General features: G+C 47.8%; 3 protein-coding genes across 8 annotated transcripts in view; 1 reads left to right on the top strand and 2 right to left on the bottom strand.

Moving 5' to 3' along the window:
- strn3 (striatin, calmodulin binding protein 3) overlaps positions 1-5278 on the bottom strand; it is a 15207-nt gene extending 9929 nt beyond the window's left edge. The window contains exon 1 of the mRNA XM_058615840.1: positions 4684-5278. Coding sequence (XP_058471823.1) covers positions 4684-4962 — 279 coding nt within the window. The 5' untranslated portion in view covers positions 4963-5278. The remainder of the gene's footprint in view (positions 1-4683) is intronic.
- A 1491-nt stretch (positions 5279-6769) lies between these two features.
- On the top strand, positions 6770-9316 carry ap4s1 (adaptor related protein complex 4 subunit sigma 1). 5 transcript variants are annotated; one of them, XM_058616359.1, is made up of 6 exons: positions 6810-7118; positions 8029-8169; positions 8244-8330; positions 8410-8478; positions 8534-8575; positions 9017-9316. In XM_058616359.1, the coding sequence occupies exons 2-6, from the start codon at positions 8032-8034 to the stop codon at positions 9146-9148; spliced, it is 468 nt and encodes a 155-aa protein (XP_058472342.1). In that variant the 5' UTR covers positions 6810-7118; positions 8029-8031; the 3' UTR covers positions 9149-9316. The 5 variants fall into 5 exon arrangements, with proteins under 5 accessions (XP_058472340.1, XP_058472341.1, XP_058472342.1 ...); XM_058616360.1 differs by having other exon boundaries at positions 6850-7118; positions 8564-8575; XM_058616357.1 differs by having other exon boundaries at positions 6770-7118; positions 8534-9316.
- hectd1 (HECT domain containing 1) overlaps positions 9195-23634 on the bottom strand; it is a 27608-nt gene continuing 13168 nt past the window's right edge. For both annotated transcript variants that reach the window (XM_058616355.1, XM_058616356.1), the window contains exons 22-44: positions 23372-23584; positions 22177-22287; positions 21934-22100; positions 21605-21781; positions 18514-19503; positions 17536-17757; positions 16766-16899; positions 16518-16674; positions 15652-15722; positions 15417-15568; positions 15212-15266; positions 14881-15106; positions 14717-14799; positions 14492-14619; positions 13690-13891; positions 13471-13608; positions 12891-13375; positions 11172-11330; positions 10744-10822; positions 10450-10543; positions 10158-10308; positions 9924-10068; positions 9195-9809 (exon numbers count right to left, since the gene is read on the bottom strand). In XM_058616355.1, the coding sequence (XP_058472338.1) occupies positions 9672-9809; positions 9924-10068; positions 10158-10308; positions 10450-10543; positions 10744-10822; positions 11172-11330; positions 12891-13375; positions 13471-13608; positions 13690-13891; positions 14492-14619; positions 14717-14799; positions 14881-15106; positions 15212-15266; positions 15417-15568; positions 15652-15722; positions 16518-16674; positions 16766-16899; positions 17536-17757; positions 18514-19503; positions 21605-21781; positions 21934-22100; positions 22177-22287; positions 23372-23584 (4477 nt within the window). In that variant the 3' untranslated portion in view covers positions 9195-9671. The remainder of the gene's footprint in view (positions 9810-9923; positions 10069-10157; positions 10309-10449; positions 10544-10743; positions 10823-11171; positions 11331-12890; positions 13376-13470; positions 13609-13689; positions 13892-14491; positions 14620-14716; positions 14800-14880; positions 15107-15211; positions 15267-15416; positions 15569-15651; positions 15723-16517; positions 16675-16765; positions 16900-17535; positions 17758-18513; positions 19504-21604; positions 21782-21933; positions 22101-22176; positions 22288-23371; positions 23585-23634) is intronic.

Raw genomic sequence — 23634 nt, 5'->3', positions numbered from 1 at the left:
TATGAATCAAATGCTTTGAGGGAGCAGGAGTGAGGTCACAGCACCGAGTGATGATGATGACGACGAAGAGTGTGTGTGTGTGTGTGTGAGCTCACTGGTCCAGATTTACCAGGCTGACGGATCAGCATGGGTTAATCTGGGGTGTGTGTGTGTGTGTGTGGTCACCAGGGCCATTCCTCTGAACAACTGCAACACACACACACACACTTTACAGGAGAAACTTAAGTCATCACATGGTTTAAATCATCATCCCTTGGTTATGTGACAGTTGACCTGTGTGTGTGTGTGAGAGTTATTTCAGGACATCTACTTTTAGCGTGCAGCTGGGATCAGTCTGTCAGAACAGGGTCCACTAGACCAGGACGCCTAATTACAGCCTCTGCACTCTTAAGACACACACACACACACACACACACAGATGTTTACAGCAGCACAGTTCACAGGATGGTTGTCATGACGACACCTAGTAGCTAACGTGAGGAATTTAAAATCACAGGGGGAGGGGTCAAAACTTCCACAGAGCTTTATGATTGGATACAGAGCTAGGACACGCCCCCTGGCTTCTTTGCTCCATAAAACAAAGAAATCTTTCGAGAACATTAACATTTCCACGATTGACAAACACTGACCAACGTCTCATGGATTAAAGAAGTAAATATAATCATCAGTTTCTATCCAGTATGAAAAGAATCCAATATTCCATAAAAGGATCCAAAGCAGGAACCAGTGGATTCAAAGCCACGAGTGTGACTCAGCTGTCACAAGTGACGCCAACTCCACAGCTGATTGGTCATCGACCTGCTGTTCACAGGAATGGCCACGCCTTCTCTCGTACGCTCAACTCTCATCAGGAACTTCTGACCGAGTCATGCTGCAGCGCGTGTACACACACACACACACACACACACACACACACACAGACACAGAGATCACTAAACACAACCACAGCTCAAATCTTAAAGGCGACATAGACCGGAAGCTCCAATGAACGCTGCGTTTGTGTGTGTGTATCTGCGTCATGACCTCGTTTATGAAACCCTAAAGTTTCAGAACAAACAGTTCAGCCACTGCTGAGAAAATAGTGTTGCATTGTTTTCCTGGGCTCTGCGAAGCAGATCGACACTTCCCTATGCTGATGATGTCATCAGAAAACCTCACCACTCATCTCACCACCATAGCGCCTCCTGGTGCGGGCACTAGTCCGGGCACATCCGGTTGCGTACATTCAACCGCAGAAGAAGAAGAACTACTCTTGTTGTAGCTGCTGAGATGCAGAGCCTCCACCGTGCCAGAGGGGGAGCTGTGTATCTGAGAGCTGGCCTATCTATTACGTCACTTCCAGGTACCTGGCCAATCACAGGACAGTAGGAAAGCTCTCGTTGGCTGGCCAATCACAACACAGTCCACGTTCTGGGGGTGTGGTTTTGGTCTGAAACAGCGTGGCTGACGAGAGCGTCAGTGAGGAGATATTTTGATCGGCTCGTTTGCAGCGATTAGGAGGTTTTTAACCATGAAAACAAGTTAATATATGCAAGTAGACCTCCATAACTAACATATATGTGACCATGAAAACAAGTTAATATATGTAAGTAGACTTCCATAACTAACATATATATGTGACCATGAAAACAAGTTAATATATGTAAGTAGACCTCCATAACTAACATATATGTGACCATGAAAACAAGTTAATATATGTAAGTAGACCTCCATAACTAACATATATGTGACCATGAAAACAAGTTAATATATGTAAGTAGACTTCCATAACTAACATATATATGTGACCATGAAAACAAGTTAATATATGTAAGTAGACCTCCATAACTAACATATATGTGACCATGAAAACAAGTTAATATATGTAAGTAGACCTCCATAACTAACATATATGTGACCATGAAAACAAGTTAATATATGTAAGTAGACCTCCATAACTAACATATACGTGACCATGAAAACAAGTTAATATATGTAAGTAGACCTCCATAACTAACATATATGTGACCATGAAAACAAGTTAATATATGTAAGTAGACCTCCATAACTCACATATATGTGTGACCATGAAAACAAGTTAATATATGTAAGTAGACCTCCATAACTAACATATATGTGTGACCGTGAAAACAAGTTAATATATGTAAGTAGACCTCCATAACTAACATATATGTGACCATGAAGACAAGTTAATATATGTAAGTAGACCTCCATAACTAACATATATGTGTGACCGTGAAAACAAGTTAATATATGTAAGTAGACCTCCATAACTAACATATATGTGACCATGAAGACAAGTTAATATATGTAAGTAGACCTCCATAACTCACATATATGTGTGACCATGAAAACAAGTTAATATATGTAAGTAGACCTCCATAACTAACATATACGTGACCATGAAAACAAGTTAATATATGTAAGTAGACCTCCATAACTAACATATATGTGACCATGAAAACAAGTTAATATATGTAAGTAGACCTCCATAACTAACATATATGTGACCATGAAGACAAGTTAATATATGTAAGTAGACCTCCATAACTAACATATATGTGACCGTGAAAACAAGTTAATATATGTAAGTAGACCTCCATAACTAACATATATGTGACCATGAAAACAAGTTAATATATGTAAGTAGACCTCCATAACTAACATATATGTGACCGTGAAAACAAGTTAATATATGTAAGTAGACCTCCATAACTAACATATATGTGTGACCGTGAAAACAAGTTAATATATGTAAGTAGACCTCCATAACTAACATATGTGACCATGAAAACAAGTTAATATATGCAAGTAGACCTCCATAACTAACATATATGTGACCGTGAAAACAAGTTAATATATGTAAGTAGACTTCCATAACTAACATATATATGTGACCATGAAAACAAGTTAATATATGTAAGTAGACCTCCATAACTAACATATATGTGACAATGAAAACAAGTTAATATATGTAAGTAGACCTTCATAACTAACATACATGTGTGATACAAGCATTCGATGTCGCCTTTAATCCTAAATTTAACCAGGTTCAGCCTCATTAGGACCAGGTTTTGGTCTCCATGGTCTAGACAAGGTCAGTGTTTCTGACAGAAAACACATGTGCTTCACACTGACAGACTCCGCCCACAGTGACGTATAATAACTCCGATTTATTTGATGGAAATGAAGTCAAACAATCCAGAACCTAAGTTCCCAGTCCAAATGGACCAGTTATTGTTGACGCTGAAGCAGAGACTTTCCCACTGAAGGTCAACCTCTGTGTAACCACCAGGAGGCGCCCCCTCTGTCTCTCGTGAGGTCTGGATTTATTTACATTTGTTCTCCTGCTCCTTTTCCTAAGATAACGTTCACTTTCCATATCTGTCAGTTATTCAACCGTTTACTGACCAGCGCGTCACACGTCGCGCTGGTCAATCTCGCCTGCGATTGGACGCTGGCTCGGCTGAAGTCCTGAGGTTTTACCGTAATAACAAGTATACGAGTGCAAAGCTCTGTTTCTCTGCTTTCCTGCATCCACCTATCTTCTACCACTTTATCCTCCACACGAGGGTCACAGGGGGCGCTATCTCAGCTGACATCGGGTGAAAGACGGAGTCACACCCTGACTGACAGATCGCCTGCCATAGTTTTGTAATTTCCTAGATATGACAAACGGTCTAAGAGTTACGGTGATGAGACGATCACATGACGACAGGACTACATACTGTATCTTTAACCTGCTTATTATTCATTTTCTGAGGTTTATTTCGTTCCACGTGGAGATATGAGCAGATCAACTCTTCTGTGATACTTGATCATAAATTAAAAGTTAATTATGGAATATTTTTACAATTTTGAAGGAAACAACTATGCACTTTTGCCATAAAATACAACCCTAAGCCCTAATAATACTACTATTAATAATAAAGATTTATTTTATCAATTTGAAACCATAAATAACGGACCTACAGTATCCTTTAAGGAGTTTTCTTTCGCTCTAAAGTTCTTTACTTTATAATAAACTTACATTAAAAAATGTAATTCTCATTTTAACATGTAAACACATTCATTGTATCCACTTTTAAATGGTAAACGTGTATAAATACATGAGTGTATACTTATGTATGATTACTGTGGTATTTTAAGTAGTTTCCTTTAAAAACACTCGCGTCATTGCTCAAAATCACTTGTTGACGTTTGTCTCACTTTAGTCACCAGGCTAACTTAGCCACCAGGCTAAAGAACTTAGCTAACGTAGCAAAGCAAAATGGCTGCGTGTTTGTGTTTTCAACGATTAACGTTTTCTTTGACCTCTTCACTGTGTCTGTGTGTGTGTGTTGTGTGTAACACTGTGTGACAGTGGCAACAACACAACTCCACCGCTAACTACGAGCTAACAGTTAGCTCCCAGCGAACTCTCGCTAAAGCACCGATGGAGCCGTTAGCTCCGTGTGTAGCCGTTAGCTTCCGTGTGCTGCCTGTGTTACACATACACTCACGCTCAGTCCAAACACGAAAACACAACATATGTGCGTGTATACACACACACGCGCGCGCACGCATAATAAATAACGGTATAGTTTCAAGTCGTGTTCGACAGCGTCCCTGCGTCCTCTTGTTGCTGCGTGCTCAGTAAAGCTAAGGCTAAGCTAAGGCTAAGCTAAGGCTAAGCGTGCTAACCTGGAGCTCGGCCCTCTCCACCTCCCAGTGCGCCCCCTCCATCTCAAAGCGGGCCCACTCGTGCTGGATGTAGTGCAGGATGCCGGGGATCGTGTACTGCTGCTGCGGCCGGGGCAGCTCATCCGGCTGCTGCGGCACCATGACTCCTCCACCACCGCCGAGCGGCAGGTTCGCGCTGCTGCTGCTGCTGCTGTTTCCCGGCTGTAGCTGCTGCTGTAGCGGTGGAGGCTGTCGCGGAGCCCCCGCTCCTCCTGCTCCTCCGCCGAGCTGCTCATCCATGTTTTTTTCGGTCTCTCCCCTCTCGTCTACCTTTTTTTTTTTTTAGATAAAAAATTCGAAGGTAAGACCCGGGCAGCCGCGGTCCACTGTCTTGTCTCCGTGGTCCGTGTCTCCGCTCCGTGTGTGAGGCGCAGGCTCCGCCGCGGTGTGTGAGGCTGGCTGCCCCGGGAGGGCTGCGGTGAGAGCGGCTGACTGCGGACGCGGTGTCGGTGTGTGTGTGGGTCTAACCCGCCGCCATTACTCCCAACTATGGATCCGACGAACGCGGGGGAGAACCCGGCCGCGCTGCATGACGGGACACATCATCCCGATGATTTTCCCTGTCATCCGCGGACACTGTGTGACATTCATGTTCGCGAAGAAACGTGGGAAATTCCATGACCTGACTCAGTTCAAACCACGCCAAAGACCAGAAGGCAGAGTGGATTAAATTTCATCCACTGCATTTTTAAATATTTAAATGTGTAAATCAGAGTCAACAACTGGCTTTTAAATCAAATTAAGCACCACTTTTATCTTTGTCTTGTTCTTGGTTTTACCATGAAAAACATGTTCTCATGTCAAGTGAAAAATAAAAGATAACAGCACTGTAGATTCACTCACACACACATATATATATATATATATATTAATGTTTTAAAAAGTGTAAATTAATTGTTTAAATTAATCACGATAACACAAACACACAAAGACGGAGACGGAGAGATTTGGGAAATGGTGACTCTGGCGCCCCTCAGTGGTCAAACGGACGCGGTGCGGGCAATGATTTTACATCATTTAAATTTTAAAATTAGAAAAACTTTTTCTGCTCATAACAAACTACGCACACACACATTGTTAACATTTGTATTTATTTCACGTTAATTGTTTTCATTGGGGCCACACGGTGGTGTAGTGGTTAGCACTCTCGCCTTGCAGCGAGAAGACCCGGGTTCGAGCCCCGGTTGGAACAAGGGCCTTTCTGCATGGAGTTTGCATGTTCTCCCCGTGTGTGCGTGGGTTCTCTCCGGGTTCTCTCCGGGTTCTCTCCGGGTTCTCTCCGGGTTCTCTCCGGGTTCTCTCCGGGTTCTCTCCGGGTTCTCCGGCTTCCTCCCACAGTCCAAAAACATGCAATGTGGGGATAGGTCAATTGGACACTCTAAATTGACCATAGGAGTGAGTGTGAGAGTGAATGGTTGTTTGTCTCTATCTGTGTGTGTGGCCCTGCGATGGACTGGCGAACTGTCCAGGGTGTACCCCGCCTATCGCCCGATGTAGCTGAGATTGGCACAGCACCCCCCGCGACCCTCTAGCAGAGGATAAAGCGGTAGATGATGATGATACTGACTGACTGTTTTCATTTAATTCTCATTTTCAATCTAATTTGTTGCCGTTTTAATCAGAATTTCTTCATCAGGGACCAATAAAGGTAAATCTAATCTCTTCTCGCACCGTGTTCACATCACACGACGTCTGAAAACCGAAATCTACAAATACAATTTATTTTAAATAGTGAAAACTTATTTTTCCACCTTGAATTTCAGCTTTTCTCTCTTTCATCGCTAAACATTTAATCTACATACTTTACAATATAATATTATTCAGGCTTATTGTTTAATTTAATTTAATTTAATTGCATTAGAAATGCATTATATGTTTTAAAAGTGCAGTGAAGTTTTTTAATATATAAACCGACTTTTATTTATCATTGATTTTACTTTACATGAATCCATATACTGCTCATTATTGTTATAATTATATATTATTGTTTCCATTTATTATCAACATGTTTACTCACTCATTTCAGAGACAAATATTTATATTTTCTCACGCCATTCTGTTGCAAAGACGGAAGAACATAAACACAACTTTGTTTTGCTATAAAAACTCTTATTTACCACTTTTATTGTGTCCTCAAACGCACCAGTTTTGACAGACATGCGACTGAGCATGCGTCGGAAATGCTAACTGCTCCGCTGGCTGGTTACTAGCGGAGACTTCCCTCATTTTTTCCACATTCATTTGACTTAAATTTTACGTTAATGCTGTGAATAAACGCGACGCTTCGTTTAATCTGACATTAAACTCATTCAGACGAGATTCACGAGGATTAGCTTCACGATAGCCTGCGATTGTTTTTAGCCTCAGTGATGCTAACGTCGTAGCCGCTGCTGACAGTAAGTTATTAACGTTACCGTCACGTGACGCAGATTAACCACCCGAAACTCGATTTAGTAGTACTTGTGTGTAGTACTGATGTGTACTGATGTGTAGTACTGGTGTAGTACTGATGTGTACTTGTGTGTAGTACTGATGTGTACTGGTGTAGTACTGATGTGTACTTGTGTGTAGTACTTGTGTGTAGTACTGGTGTAGTACTTGTGTGTAGTCAGGGGTGGACTGGAAGAAACATTTGGTCCTGGCCCACAATGACCCGCGCGTGTACTGCAGATACACTGATGTACATAGAAACACACACACACACACACACTGACCCTTACTACTGAGCAGTATAACTCTTATTATTCTTTGACTAAGTAAATGAAACATATACAGTGTGTTGCAGAAAGGATTTAAGCAGGTGTGTCTGCTGCTGCTGGTCCCCGCCAGGCCACGCCCCTGCAGCAAACATCTGTATGTACATCTGTTTTCCAACCCTCCATTTTTATTCTCCGTTTCTCTCATCAAGATTAGATTAGACGAGGGGTGTGTGGGCGGGACTCCTAGGCCTCTGTAGCCTCTCATTGGGCCATTGAGCCAGGTATTCTTGACTGACAGGCCACTGGGCCAATCAATCGTCACGTCATCTCTCCGTCGCGTTGTGTCTGCAGCTGAGCGCCGTGTTACACGACCGCTGTTTATCTTTGCCTGCGCCGCGTCCCCGTAACTACGGTAAACTCCCCCAGGCCAGGGCCGGGAGAGTTACCATAGTTTTCAAGACAAGGCGCAGCGAAAATAAGAATTATAGTAAATACGTCCGTCCCTCAGCCGGGAAAACTCCCGGTGGTCCCGATGGCCAGTCCACCCCTGGTTCTAGTACTGGTGTGTAGTACTGGTGTGTAGTACTGGTGTGTACTTGTGTTGCAGACGATGATAAAGTTCGTGTTGATGGTGAACCGTCAGGGTCAAACCAGACTGTCTAGATATTATGAGCGTGTGGAAGTGACCAGGAGGGCGGCGCTAGAGGCCGACGTGGTTCGCTGCTGCCTGAGCAGAAAGAAGGAGGAGGTACGACACGTCACGACCTTTGTTTCAGCCGTGTTTAAAGGGTTTGTGTCCTCATGTCTCTCGTGTGTCCTCAGTGTTCGTTTGTGGACCACAGGGACGTGCGTCTCGTCTACCGTCAGTACGCTGCGCTCTACATCGTGGTCGGCGTCACAGACACTGAGGTTTGTCTTCATCATTTAAACCGGAAATAATCGTTAATAATCAATGAGGACAGATCAATCATGTCCACGTCTCCCTCAGAACGAGTTGTCCATCTACGAGCTCATCCACAACTTTGTTGAGGTCTTGGACAAATACTTCAGCCGTGTGGTGAGTTCAGACCTAATCAAACAACCAATCAATCAATCAATCAACCAGTCATCAGAGCTGTGTGTGTGTGTGTCTGTCTCTGCAGAGTGAACTGGACGTATCCTTCAGTGGACGCCACACGACGTCCGTCTGTGTGGTGACAAGACCATGTATCAGCCACGCCCCCTACTGTTCACCCTCTGATAAAGCCCCACCCCCTGCCGTTCACCTTGATAAAAGCTCCGCCCCCTACCATTTAAAAGTCCAGTTTTTCACAATAATTTTAACTTTTTTCAACGTAAACATTTTTTTAACTCAGTTTGACGGATTTCAATTATCGTGAATTGTGAAAATCGTACAATTGTCGCTTAAATACGACAATTATCTCAGTTTGTTTGCTCGTCTGTTAGCAACAGCTCCGCCCCCCCCACTGTTTACCCTCTGGTAAAAGCTCCGCCCCCAAAACACTGAAAGTGGAGTTTTAACGAAATATCCAATAAACACCGATGTTTATGTCACAGTCACATGGTTGTTTTCCTCGACTCTGATTGGCCGACAGATCATGTTCAACCTGGAGCGCGTTCACGTCATCCTGGACGAGATGATCCAGAACGGACACGTGGTGGAGACCAACAAGAGCCGCGTCCTGGCGCCGCTCCACGCCCTCACCAAGATGGCCGACGCCTCCTGACTCGGGGAGGAGCTTTGAGAGGAGGAACCACAGGACGTCGTCGTGGTTACGTCATACTTTGCAAACATTTTAATGAGTTTTTTTTTCAGCGTACACATTTGAAAATATCTGTTTTCCTCAAACTGTTAAATAAAGTTTATAATATACAAAGAAAATACAGGAGAGCGAGCGACGGCGTCGTCTTCTTCATGTGTCACACACACACACACACGACCAGTGTTGGTCTCCACAGCTTCACTCCGACCTTTGACCCCTGCAGGCGTCAACAAACTGGCCCAAAACACTCTCTCTCTCTCTCACACACACACACACACACACACGGAGAAAAAAAAAACAAAAAAGCAGTTCAACAAAAAAAAGGAGGAGGATTACACACACACACACACACACACACACACACACACAGAGGATGGAGGAGACAAGTGAAGGAGGGAGGAAAGGAGACAGTACAACATTTGTTTTTGATTCTTGGTGACTCCTGTGACTCCTGTGACTCCTCCTCCTCCTCCTCCTGCGTCAGAGGTCAGTTGAGGTGGAAGCCTTTCTCCATGGTGGCAGCGAGCAGTCTCTCTCTCATGATGTCCTCTGAAGAATACTCCGGAAGCTTCAGGTAATGAACACAGGTGTTCACCGACGGGTAACTGGAGTCTGTGGCGTCCACCTGAGGGGGCGGAGTCAGTCAGTCAGTCAGTCACACACACACACACACTCACTCACTGGCTGGCTGGCTGACTGACGGGCGGGCGGGCGGGTCAGAGTCTCCGCCCACTCTTACCTTCCTGACGATGGTGAGGCGAGGGTGCAGGTTGGCGAGGCCACCGGGGGGCAGCGTGGAGCAGCCGGTGGTGAACTGAAGAAACGCTTTCCTCTCGTCCGACGACATTCCACACAACACTCTGACGAAGCGCAGGAAGCCCGGGCTGAGGGGGAGGGGCAGGGGGCGGAGTCATGAGTCATCTGTGTGTACAGGGGTGTGTGTGTGTACAGATGTGTGTGTGTGTGTGTGTACCTGTCTCTGGTGTAGCCCAGCTTTGGTTCAGTGTAGTTGATGATGTCATCAGCTGTCCAGGAAGGTGATTGGTTCCCACAGAGAATCATCTGGACTTCTTTATGACTGAAGGAACTCAACTTGTCCATCGGAAACACGCGGTTAAATCCCTCTGAGGACACGAGGAGACGAGGACGTGGGAGAGGAGAGGAGAGGAGAGGAGAGGTGAGTGAGTGAGTGAGTGAGTGAGTGAGTGAGTGAGTGAGTGAGTGAGTGAGTGAGTGAGTGAGTGAGTGAGTGAGTGAGTGTTTACCTCTGAAGGCCTCCATCTGTTTCTGGATGCCCATGTGCATACAGAAGTCAAACATCAGCTCCACATACTCCTCTGAGTTCTCCATGGTCACCATCTACACACACAGACACACACACACAGGGACACACACACACAGAGAGACACACACACACAGAGAGACACACACACAGAGAGAGACACACACACACAGAGAGACACACACACACACACACACACAGAGAGAGACACACACACACACACAGACGTTAGGAACCATCAGAACTCTCTCTCACTCTCTCTGATGTTGGTTTTTACCTCATCGTCTCCGTTTGGTTTGAGGTCGACTGCAGAGAAACCATGAACCTTTGAGGACGGACAGAACTGGAAATTTAACCTGCAGACAGACAGAGAGAGAGAGAGAGAGACAGGGAGAGAGACACAGACAGACAGACAGAGAGAGAGTAAATAGTCTGTATTTATGTCACCTCTCTCGACCACTGTCATTATAAACACGGTGTTAACCTGTATTCTCCTCACTGTCCAATAGGGGGCGAAGCAGGTGTAGCTTTATTATGTTACGCTGGTTATGCTGTGACTGACAGCTATTACTGACCAATAAGTGCATGAGGGTAATTCAGGCTCCGCCCCCTCCCTTTCAAAATGTTACTTGTGTCTTCAGATTTCTCTTTTATCTGAACTCTGAGACTCCTCCTCTTTGTGTGTGTGTGTGTGTGTGTGTGTACCCGAGGTCCTCGATGCTTAGTGGAGGTCCAGAGCCCAGTGGGTTCCTCAGCATCAGATCCTGCAGCCGTGTGTTCTTCTCGTCCTCAGAGAGAATCTTACTGGACACAATCTGACGTCTCTTCACCACCAGATCCTTCACCTCCTTCAGGAAGCTCGCCCTGCACACGCACCACCACAACAACAACAACAACACAGGTAAACAACAACGACAACACAGGTAAACAACGACGACAACAACGACAACACAGGTAAACAACGACGACAACACAGGTAAACAACGACAACAACACAGGTAAACAACGACAACACAGGTAAACAACGACGACACATGTAAATGACAACAACGACAACACAGGTAAACAACGACGACAACACAGGAAAACGACGACGACAACACAGGTAAACAACGACGACAACACAGGTAAATGACAACAATGACGACGACAACACAGGTAAACAACGACAACACAGGTAAACAACGACGACACATGTAAATGACAACAACGACGACACATGTAAATAACAACAACGACAACACAGGTAAACAACGACGACAACACAGGAAAACAACGACGACAACACAGGTAAATGACAACAATGACGACGACAACACAGGTAAACAACGACGACACATGTAAATGACAACAACGACAACACAGGTAAACAACAACGACACATGTAAATGACAACACAGATAAACAACGACGACACATGTAAATGACAACAACAACGACAACAACACAGGAGAACAACAACGACAACACAGGTAAACAACGACGACACATGTAAATGACAACAACACAGGAGAACAACAACGACAACACAGGTAAACAACGACGACAACACAGGTAAACAACGACGACACATGTAAATGACAACACAGATAAACAACGACGACACATGTAAATGACAACAACAACGACAACAACACAGGAGAACAACAACGACAACACAGGTAAACAACGACGACACATGTAAATGACAACACAGATAAACAACGACGACACATGTAAATGACAACAACAACGACAACAACACAGGAGAACAACAACGACAACACAGGTAAACAACGACGACACATGTAAATGACAACAACACAGGAGAACAACAACGACAACACAGGTAAACAACGACGACAACACAGGTAAACAACGACGACACATGTAAATGACAACAACAACGACACAGGTAAACGACAACGACGACACATGTAAATGACAACAACGACAACACAGGTAAACAACGACAACACAGGTAAACAACGACGACACATGTAAATGACAACAACGACAACAACACAGGTAAACAACAACGACACATGTAAAATGACAACAACAACGACACATGTAAATGACAACAACGACGACAACCCAGGAAAACAACAACGACGACACATGTAAATGACAACAACAACGACAACAACAACGACACATGTAAATGACAACAACGACGACAACCCAGGAAAACAACAACGACGACACATGTAAATGACAACAACGACAACAACACAGGTAAACAACAACGACGACACATGTTAATGACAACAACGACGACAACCCAGGAAAACAACAACGACGACACATGTTAATGACAACAACAACGACGACGACAACAACAACGACACATGTAAATGACAACAACGACAACAACACAGGTAAACAACAACAACACAGGTAAACAGGGAGACAGGGAGCTAAAGACACGGCGTATCATGTGACCTGTGCGGGTTGACCAGCTGGAAGTCGTCCCAGGTGAGGATCCCGTGGTACCAGGCTGGAGGTTTGGGTTTGGGCGGGTCCATGATGAACTCAGACTTGGAGTCTTCGTCGAAGCTGCCCACAGAGAACGTCTCCTGACTCTCCTCCGTCGACGCCTCCGACTGAACCTCAGAGAGCAGCAGGAAAGGCTGGGGGTGGAGCCTGTCGGGGTCGTGACCCTGAGGCGAGCCGCGGCTCTGGTAGAGCAGCTTGCTCATGTTGGACTTGATGTCTCCCATGCAGAGCAGCTTGAAGAAGGGCTGGGACACGGGCAGGTCCACCAGACGGTTGTCCTGGATACACTTGGCCAGGAAGATTCCCAGGAAGTGGAAGAGCTTGGTGATTCGCTCCAGCTCCTCGCTGTCCTGAGGGAACGGCGCCGGGAAAAGGCCGCAGGAGCGCTGCACGTAGAACCCGGGAGGCTTCAGGCCGCCGCCCAGGTCCACCTGAGACACACAGGGAGACCGCCATGACCAACTCCGCCTGTAACCTGTGTGTGTGTGTGTGTGTGTGTGTGTGTGTGAGAGAGAGAGACGCTCACCTGTCGAGACTCGTCATCAGGAAAATCGTCGTCACACAACCACATCCCCAGAGACGTTCTCTGGAACTCTGCTGCCACCAGAGCGTAGAACTCCAGAGTCGGACCAAGACCTGTTCCCTCCTCCCCCTGGAACTCCACCTGACACACACACACACACACACACACACACTATTATACACACACTATTACACACACACACGTTCAGACACTATCCCTCACCTCAAGCACAGACTTCCTGTCAGCATGGATCTGCATGACAGACTCCGCCCACTCCATCATGGCTTCACCTCTGGGGACTTTGACCCTCTCGTGTTTGAGCCGGCCCACTCTGAACTCTCCGGGGTCGTCGCGCCGCACCGTCGTCGACGGTCGAGAGCGCTCCATGGTCGCCTCGCGCCGATTCTGCAGCCACACAATCGCCCTGTACACACACACACACACACACACACACACACACACACAAACTATGTGTTCTGACGACTTGTGTGTCCGTGGGAGTTCATAACTGCACACAAGCACTTCTGTTGTCGCTGCGTTAGACGCGTTACAGTTGAAATTGCAGCCGCGCAGCGACGAGCGCGTGTGTGTGTGTGTGTGTGTTATATTGTGCAGCGTTCAGCAGCCGTCATGTTCGTGGCCCTTCATGTGTCTCACTAATGTCCCCATGCAGGCGTCTGCATTGAGCACGTCCGTGTTCAGCGTCTGTCAGTGTCCACAGGTTGTTCAAAGTGCACTTTGCTGCCGTTTGTCAGAGCATTCTTCAAACCCACGTGTGGACCAGAGGCTCGCTGAGTGCGGCGCCAGTGATCCGCTTGTTTGTGGCACACATCACATTATTTTATTTATGTTTTACACATCCTAATTATCAGCCATGACTATTATCCAAAACTTTACAGGAAACGTTGTTTTTCATTAACTTTTCAAGGACCTAGAAAACGCATTTTCAATTTCCAAAACTTTTCCCGGTTTTTCATGACCGTACGATCCCCGTGTAATGTCCCGTGGGCGGAGTCGGACTCACCTGGACGCTCCGAAGGCGGTGCAGGTGAAGTAAAGCTGCCGCGTCTCAAAGGGAATGAGGAAAGGACACTTGGACGTGAGCTGCTCGCACCAGTCGGGCAGAGCGCCGCTCGCCAGAGCCAGAGGCTCCTGGGAAACAGGAAGTGGAAAAAACAACAACCATGACGTCACAGTGACAGATGGAAGCTGCGGGGCGGGGCCGTGCGGGGTCATGTGACTCACTGACCTCGATCTGCTGCAGGATCTTGGTGGTGACCTTCTTACTGGTGAACTCTTCAGGAGAAGCGTTGAACTGCAGATCGTCGACATCTGAACACAAGACGTCAGAACATCACACACTCAAACTATCCCATAATAACTCCGTGTGTGAGTGTAAGAGTGTGTTCGTACCCTCCTGCAGCGTGCGTGGGTTGGAGGCGGAGTCTCCTCCGATGATGTAGAGGATGCGCAGCAGCTGCAGCACGTCCTCGACGCCGCACGTGTTCTGGCTGCAGCCCGCCTTCGCCTGTGCCGCCTCCCTGGCCCCGCCCAGGATCTCGCTGCTCTGATTGGCCGAGACTGAAATCGGGCTCAGGCCGCCGGAGCGACAGACACTGACCCCGTGCTCACAGAAGTCCTGGAGGGCACAGGTCAAAGGTCAGTCATGTTGTCGTGTGAGACTGGTGTGTGTGTGTGTGTGTGTGTGTGTGTGTGTGTGTGTGTGTGTGTGTGTGTGACTCACCATCTTACTGCTCTCCTTCTCCTTCTCTGCGTCCTTCAGCTCCCGGTACATGATCCTGCACGACACACACACACACACACACACACACAGACAGACAGAGACAGAGACAGACAGACAGACACAGACAGACAGACAGAGACAGACAGACAGAGACAGTGAGAACCTCACACGTCACAGCAGCAGTAAACATGGCGGCCCCTCTTACGTGTACGTGGGCTCCCAGATGCGTCGCAGTTTGTCCGTCTTCACGGCTCCGTTGCAGGACAGCTGCAGCAGCCGCTGGACGTAGTAGAAGATGGTGGACTTGTAGTTGGACAGAGGAAGCTCCACCTCCCGGGTCGTACCCAGCCCCGCCACCTACACACACACACACACACACGTTAACGTGAATCAGATCAAGATGGACATTTGGTGGAGAGAGACAGTGATTGTTGTCGTACCTTCAGAGTGAGAGCGAGGTGAGGAGACGGAGTACATTCCACTTCCTCCTGAACCTCAGAACGTGGCGTTCCTGCAGCAGGAGGTCAGAGGTCAGAGTCACATGACTTGCAACACTTGTTGTGTGAGTGTAGATCACGCGAAATACTTGACACCTTTGTGATAGCATTGCTAAAACAACACATCTAATGGTGGCCTAAGACTTGTGCACAGTACTGTCAAATCTAAATATTTAATATTGACTAAAATGGACTCTATGCAACAATGAAACGGTGTTTACAAAAAGAAAAGAAACAACATCAAAAACACATGATACACTAGTGTAAGGAAAATGATGACAGAATAAGCCACGCCCCTTCCTATATGTTTTTGGAAGTTATTACATTTCAAATGTTAAGAGGTTATGATGTCCATGTCTTTTTATGTGTTGTAGCTCCAGGTTCTGTGATGAAAAGTAGCACGTACAGAGAGGTGTGCTTCATCCTTTTGGCCACAAGATGGAGTATCAACTGAAGTGAGCGGCGCTCAGGAGTAAACAGGCGAGCACATGTGTATGAGAACACTTTCCTCCCGCTTCCATCGCACGATTATAGACATAGACTTCCAGATAACTTTATATTATCATTTCTTTCTTCAGTGTGTGACAACTTTCAGCACTGTGCTGGAAAATGCTGGATTTACTACATAATGACCAGTGTCGCAATTCTGTCTCGTATCAGTGCTGCTCCCCGTGTTTTCTTTGTGTGTGTGTGTGTGTGTGTGTGTGTGTGTGTCTGTGTGTGTGTGTCTGTGTGTGTGTGTGTGTGTGTGTGTGTGTGTGAGTGTGTGTGTGTGTGTCTGTGTGTGTGTGTGTGTGTGTGAGCGTCACCTGGAGGCGGGATCTCCAGGTCAGTGGTCTGCTGGACGTTGGTTCTTCCTGGTCGTGGGTCAAAGGCGGGGACCAGAGCGGAGAACTGTCTCTTGAGGACAAAATCGTCATCCCACGTCCTCCTGCGTCCTCCTTTAGTCTCGTACTCTTCCTCCTCCTGAGGAACGACAGAGACACCGTCATCATCCTCATTGTTTAAAAGACAATCAAAACAAAGAAGAATGAATGAAAGCGTGGAGTTGCTGTACCAGGACCTCCTCGTACTCCTGGTCCTCCTGATTGTCGTCTTCGTTCTCATCGTCATCGTCGTCCGGCTCGGGGAGATCCTCCTCGTCGTCCAGCTCGGCCAACAGCGTGTTCGCCCGACAGCTGTCCAGGAAGTCTGCAGGAGGTGTGGACAGAGCACAGGAGGAGGAGTCAGCTCATGATGTCACTGTATGTAAATCTGTACATCCCATAATGTCACACAAGCTCTGAGCAAATGTTATAAAGCCAACATCTGAGTGTGGGTTCATTCATCAGAGAGGAAACATCTGTCTGTCTGTCTGTCTGTCCAACAGTGAGACAAAGACATGGACGTAGATTTTACTGCATGTGTTACTTATATTATATTAGTTCAGTGTTTTTCCACAAGTCCACAGAGAAAATCAGTGATTTTATCATCATCACACACACACACACACACTGCTGCCTCCATCACTGAGTTCTAACGTCTGATTTTGTCTCTTCACTGTTTGAAATCCATCGTTCAGATTGACCTCAGTGACACACAGTGACCACACGAGGCAGCAGAGGAGCAGCAGCTACAATCACTCATTTTCTCTGTGAGCTTTGGTGTGGGAGAGTGAGTGCTTTATGAACTTCATATTTAAAATACAAGTGGCACTTCAAAAATCCACCATGATCCATTCATCATCATCATCATCATCATCATCATCACTACCAGTGGTTTGAACACTAAACTACATGTTTGACTGTGTGTGTGTGTGTGTGTGTGTGTGTGTGTGAGATCACCAACCATAGAGAGAAAACTCCGCCTCCTGGCCAGTGTCACTCTCACTGGACGTGGACGTCAGGCTGGTGGTCAGAGTGTTGCTTAGCAACTGTCCCACTGACAGGCCGGTGGTGGCCGTGGCTACGTTATTGCTGCTGGTTACTATGGAGGTCGACATGGTAACAGTGGAGGTGGTGCCAGTGGTGGTGAGGTTAGGGAAGCTCTGAGCGCCCATGAGAGGAGAGGCTACACACACACACACACACAGAGAGAGAGAGAGAGAGAGAGAGGAAGCAGGACAGGAAGCTCGTTAAGCTCTGGTCAACTCTTTTCAAAGTAAAAGCACTGTGGCAAAGCTTTTATTGTGAACCATTGACACAACATTTGAGATTGGACTCATCACTTTCATCATCAACCTAAAATACTGCAGTACTACACCAGCACTACTGTTGTGTCGTATTACTGTAGTATTTAGGTGTTACCGTGCAGTAGTAGTGCAGTATGAGTGCAGTAGTAGCAGTAATAGTACTCACTGGCAGAGCTCATGACGTTCCTACCTAGCGTGTTGGTGTTGTAATAGTAGTGCAGTATTCTAAAGTATACAGTAGTAGTAGTAGTAGTAGTAGTAGTATAAGTACTCACTGGCAGAGCTCATGACGTTCCTGCCCAGCGTGTTGGTGTTGTTGTTGTTGTTGTTGTAATAGTAGTGCAGTATTCTAAAGTATACAGTAGTAGTAGTAGTAGTATAAGTACTCACTGGCAGAGCTCATGACGTTCCTGCCCAGCGTGTTGGTGTTGTTGTTGTTGTTGTTGTTGTTGTAATAGTAGTGCAGTATTCTAAAGTATACAGTAGTAGTAGTAGTAGTAGTAGTATAAGTACTCACTGGCAGAGCTCATGACGTTCCTGCCCAGCGTGTTGGTGTTGTTGTTGTAATAGTAGTGCAGTATTCTAAAGTATACAGTAGTAGTAGTAGTAGTAGTAGTAGTAGTATAAGTACTCACTGGCAGAGCTCATGACGTTCCTGCCCAGCGTGTTGGTGTTGTTGTCGCTGCTGCTGCGGCTCAGGTTCATGTTGTTGGTGGCGTTGGTGCGTGACATGTTGGGCGCGCGGCGGACAAACGACTCCATCAGACTGGCCTCGCGTGACGACAGGTTGGGAACGCTGGCGCTGGAGCTCATGGGAGCGCCGGCGGCCAGCAGCGAGCTGACCGACAGCCTGGTGTTAGCCGCTGAGCACAGAGGCCTCTGGGAGGGCGCGTCTTTGCCGGACGACTCGGACACCGAGCTGACGTCGGGGGAGCTGACGCTGACCAGACCCATGGAGATGGCCGTCGCCGGGTCAGCGGTCGGCGCGGACGAGTCCTTGTTTCTGGCGTCGTCTCCGGTGGCGGACGTGTCGGCGTTGAGCGTGCCGGAGCTGGACGCGGAGCCCGACAGACCCTCCACCGCGGACGAAAGCACCACAATCGGCTCCAGCTGATGTCCGTCGCCGGCCCCGCCCCCCATGACTCCTCCCGAGCCCTGGTCCAGCAGCAGACCCTCGGCCCTCCTCTCCAGCCGCAGAACGCCGCTGCCCGGCGGCCCGACGGACGAGCTCAGGCTGATATCAGAGGAGGAGGCGACGCTGCAGACTGAGCTGCTGCTACCCTTCCTGCTGGACGAGCTGGCCCCGCCCAGTGATGTGGCCCCGCCCTTGTCGGGACAGTTATTTTTCACCAGGCTGCTCCACAACTGCTGCTGCGAAGACAGCGATGAGGAGGACGACGACGTGGTCGTGGTGGTGGTGCCGCCGCCGCTGGCCGCCGGCGTCACAGAGGGTCCCACCGTGGAGGAGGCGGGGCCTGAAACAGTGGATGAGACAGGTTTGGGTGACGGCGCTGTGGCAGCCGACTCAGGGTCGAACCCTGGAGCAAGCTTGAGGTCAAACTTCCCTTCAGCGCCCATACGGTAAGAGTTAGAGCCGCCAGCATCCCAGGTTACATCAATCCAGCCTGGATGGACAGAGAGATAGGAGGGAGATGGACGGACGGACGTCAGAGACCCGGCAGAGAGAGAGAGACAGAGACAGAGACAGAGACAGAGAAGCAGCTTACAGTCAGAGTAGCTCCACACTGGACCAGATCACAGCAAGAAGATGTGTGTGTGAGTGAGTGAGAAGCTCCTTTAATATTCTCAATCAAACAGGAAGTCTGTAAACCACACACACACACACACACACCAAAGCTCAGAGAGTGTGTGTGTGTGTGTGTGAGAGTGTGTGTGAGTGAGTGTGTGAGAGTGTGTGTGAGTGAGTGTGTGTGAGTGAGTGAGTGTGTGTGTGTGTGTGAGAGTGTGAGAGTGTGTGAGTGTGTGTGTGTGTGTGAGTGTGTGAGTGTGTGTGTGTGAGAGTGTGTGAGTGTGAGTGTGAGAGTGTGAGTGTGTGAGAGTGAGTGTGAGAGTGTGAGTGTGTGAGAGTGAATGTGAGAGTGAGTGATGTTAAAATCACTGATTTTCTCTGTGGGCTTTGGTGTGTGAGAGTGTGTGAGTGTGTGAGAGTGTGTGAGAGTGTGTGAGTGTGTGTGTGTGAGAGTGTGAGAGTGTGTGAGTGTGTGTGTGTGTGTGAGTGTGTGTGTGTGAGAGTGTGTGAGTGTGAGTGTGAGAGTGTGAGTGTGTGAGAGTGAGTGTGTGAGTGTGTGAGAGTGAGTGTGAGAGTGAGAGTGTGTGAGTGTGTGTGTGAGAGTGTGTGAGTGTGTGTGTGAGAGTGAGTGAGTGTGTGTGTGAGAGTGAGTGAGTGAGTGTGTGTGTGTGAGAGTGAGTGTGTGAGTGTGTGTGTGTGAGAGTTAGTGAGTGAGTGTGTGTGTGAGAGTGAGTGAGTGAGTGTGTGTGTGTGAGAGTGAGTGTGAGAGTGTGAGTGTGTGAGAGTGAGAGTGTGTGAGTGTGTGTGTGAGAGTGTGTGAGTGTGTGTGTGAGAGTGAGTGAGTGTGTGTGTGAGAGTGAGTGAGTGAGTGAGTGAATGTGAGAGTGAGGGATGTTAAAATCACTGATTTTCTCTGTGGGCTTTGGTGTGTGAGAGTGTGTGAGTGTGTGAGAGTGTGTGAGTGTGTGTGTGAGTGTGTGTGTGAGAGTGAGTGAGTGTGTGTGTGTGAGAGTGAGTGTGTGAGTGTGTGTGTGAGAGTGTGTGTGTGAGAGTGAGTGAGTGAGTGTGTGTGAGAGTGTGAGTGTGTGAGAGTGAGTGTGAGAGTGAGTGTGTGTGTGTGTGAGAGTGAGTGATGTTAAAATCACTGAATTTCTCTGTGGGCTTTGGTGTGTGTGAGTGAGTGAGTGTGTGAGAGTGTGTGAGTGTGTGTGTGAGTGTGTGTGTGAGAGTGAGTGAGTGTGTGTGTGTGAGAGTGAGTGTGTGTGTGTGAGAGTGTGTGTGTGAGAGTGAGTGAGTGAGTGTGTGTGAGAGTGTGAGTGTGTGAGAGTGAGTGTGAGAGTGAGTGTGTGTGTGTGTGAGAGTGAGTGATGTTAAAATCACTGAATTTCTCTGTGGGCTTTGGTGTGTGTGAGTGAGTGAGAGAGTGGTTTACAGACTTCAGTTTCATGTTGTTGTTTTCATGTAGAAGAATGTTACAGTCGGAGCGTGCCACATTTTTAATCCATGCTTCCATGAGAACTTTCAAATGTCTGTCTCCATGGAAACCATTCACATTCACTCACTATTGTATGATAGTGATCAGTATACGTTCAGATTTGTGCTCATGTGATGTTGAGTTCAGGTGGAACCAAGAAGAAGAAGAAGAAGAAGAAGAAGAAGAAACATGACACAGAAAAACACAACAACAAGATCATCCTGGACTGAGATTAATAAACATGATCATCGACACAGCAGGAGGAGGAGGAGCAAGAGGAGGAGGAGGAGGAGCAAGAGGAGGAGGTGACTGAAGGGAAGTAAGGTGAGTCAGGTTCTGATCTTTGTTCATCTCCACATGACCTGCTGGATCCGAGCTGCTGGTTGTCATGGTAACTACTAACACTGCTCCACACACACGTGCTGCTCACGTGTTTTCAGTGTGATCAGAAACAGGAAGTGTAAAGAAGACAGACGGCGTGTGACAGGAAGTGCGAGTGTACCGTTGTGAGCCTCTCCAGTGACCGCGCCCTCGCCCGGCGGGTTTCCGTCCTGGTCTCTCCACTTCCAGTCGATGCCGCGGACGACCCGCGCTCCGGGGACGATGTACTTCATCACCTGAGAGCGGAAGAGGCGCCGCTGACGCCGCAGGTTTGCCTCCGCCTCCTTCACCGCTTTACCTGAGAGAGAGAGACACAGAGAGAGACACAGAGAGAGAGAGAGACAGAGACAGAGAGAGAGAGAGAGAGAGAGAGAGAGAGAGAGAGAGGTAAGTGTCGTCGTCTGACGCGCTCACGCCATCGCTGTGGTGATGGCCACGCCCCCTCCTCACCCAGCTGGTCCTCACAGACGGCGGTGACGGTGCCGTACAGCTCCAGTCCAGACAGCGACAGGTAGTGAGTCTGACCGCTGGCGTTCTTCCCCATCTGCTTGACCCGGATGTGTCTCCACCCCTGCTTCTCCTCTTTGGACGGGTCTAGAGGCCACGTGGCCGTCGACCTGTGAAGACACGCCCACACGGTCACACCGGAACACGACGGACCACACCCCCCCGAGTCACAGCTTGTCTTCTTACCCGGGTTCATTGAGGCTGCAGTCGTCAACATGAGTGTAGAGAGTCGTCCAGTTCTGACCGTCCTTGGACACCTGGAACACCCAGTTCCTGAGCGCCGAGCGTCCGTAACCCCTGAGAGGGAGGAGCCACAGGGTCACAGCCAATCAACACACACGTCTCAGTCTCAGTGTGTGCGTTTGTTTCATTACCTGGCGTGTCTCAGTGTGTGCGTTTGTTTCATTACCTGGCGTGTCTCAGTGTGTGCGTTTGTTTCATTACCTGGCGTGTCTCAGTGTGTGCGTTTGTTTCATTACCTGGCGTGTCTCAGTGTGTGCGTGTGTTTCATTACCTGGCGTGTCTCAGTGTGTGTTTGTTTCATTACCTGGCGTGTCTCAGTGTGTGTTTGTTTCATTACCTGGCGTGTCTCAGTGTGTGTTTGTTTCATTACCTGGCGTGTCTCAGTGTGTGCGTTTGTTTCATTACCTGGCGTGTCTCAGTGTGTGCGTTTGTTTCATTACCTGGCGTGTCTCAGTGTGTGCGTTTGTTTCATTACCTGGCGTGTCTCAGTGTGTGCGTTTGTTTCATTACCTGGCGTGTCTCAGTGTGTGCGTGTTTCATTACCTGGCGTGTCTCAGTGTGTGCGTTTGTTTCATTACCTGGCGTGTCTCAGTGTGTGCGTTTGTTTCATTACCTGGCGTGTCTCAGTGTGTGCGTGTGTTTCATTACCTGGCGTGTCTCAGTGTGTGCGTTTGTTTCATTACCTGGCGTGTCTCAGTGTGTGCGTGTGTTTCATTACCTGGCGTGTCTCAGTGTGTGCGTTTGTTTCATTACCTGGCGTGTCTCAGTGTGTGCGTTTGTTTCATTACCTGGCGCGTCTCAGTGTGTGCGTTTGTTTCATTACCTGGCGTGTCTCAGTGTGTGCGTTTGTTTCATTACCTGGCGTGTCTCAGTGTGTGCGTTTGTTTCATTACCTGGCGTGTCTCAGTGTGTGCGTTTGTTTCATTACCTGGCGTGTCTCAGTGTGTGCGTTTGTTTCATTACCTGGCGTGTCTCAGTGTGTGCGTTTGTTTCATTACCTGGCGTGTCTCAGTGTGTGCGTTTGTTTCATTACCTGGCGTGTCTCAGTGTGTGCGTTTGTTTCATTACCTGGCGTGTCTCCGTGTGTGAGTTTGTTTCATTACCTGGCGTGTCTCAGTGTGTGCGTTTGTTTCATTACCTGGCGTGTCTCAGTGTGTACGCTGAGGGAATGACCCAGAGACCGAGGTCGACGGCGAACCAGGCGTTCTTGTCATCATTGGTGTGGCAGTTGAGGGCGGAGCTATCGCGACTCAGGATATCCTCCAACCGGCCGTAAGGAAGGTTCCGCCCCTCAGATGATGTCACCACCACCAGGCCATAGGCGGCAGGATTGACCCACTCGTACGCCGTCCTGAAAGAAAAAGAAGTGCTATTTTAATTCTGCTGTGGAGATGATGGGGG

Source organism: Solea solea, chromosome 18, assembly GCF_958295425.1.
Source record: "Solea solea chromosome 18, fSolSol10.1, whole genome shotgun sequence".
NCBI classification, from domain to species: Eukaryota; Metazoa; Chordata; class Actinopteri; order Pleuronectiformes; family Soleidae; genus Solea; species Solea solea.
Note: the sequence above shows the minus strand (reverse complement) of the source record. Positions and strands in the feature narration are given on the sequence as shown.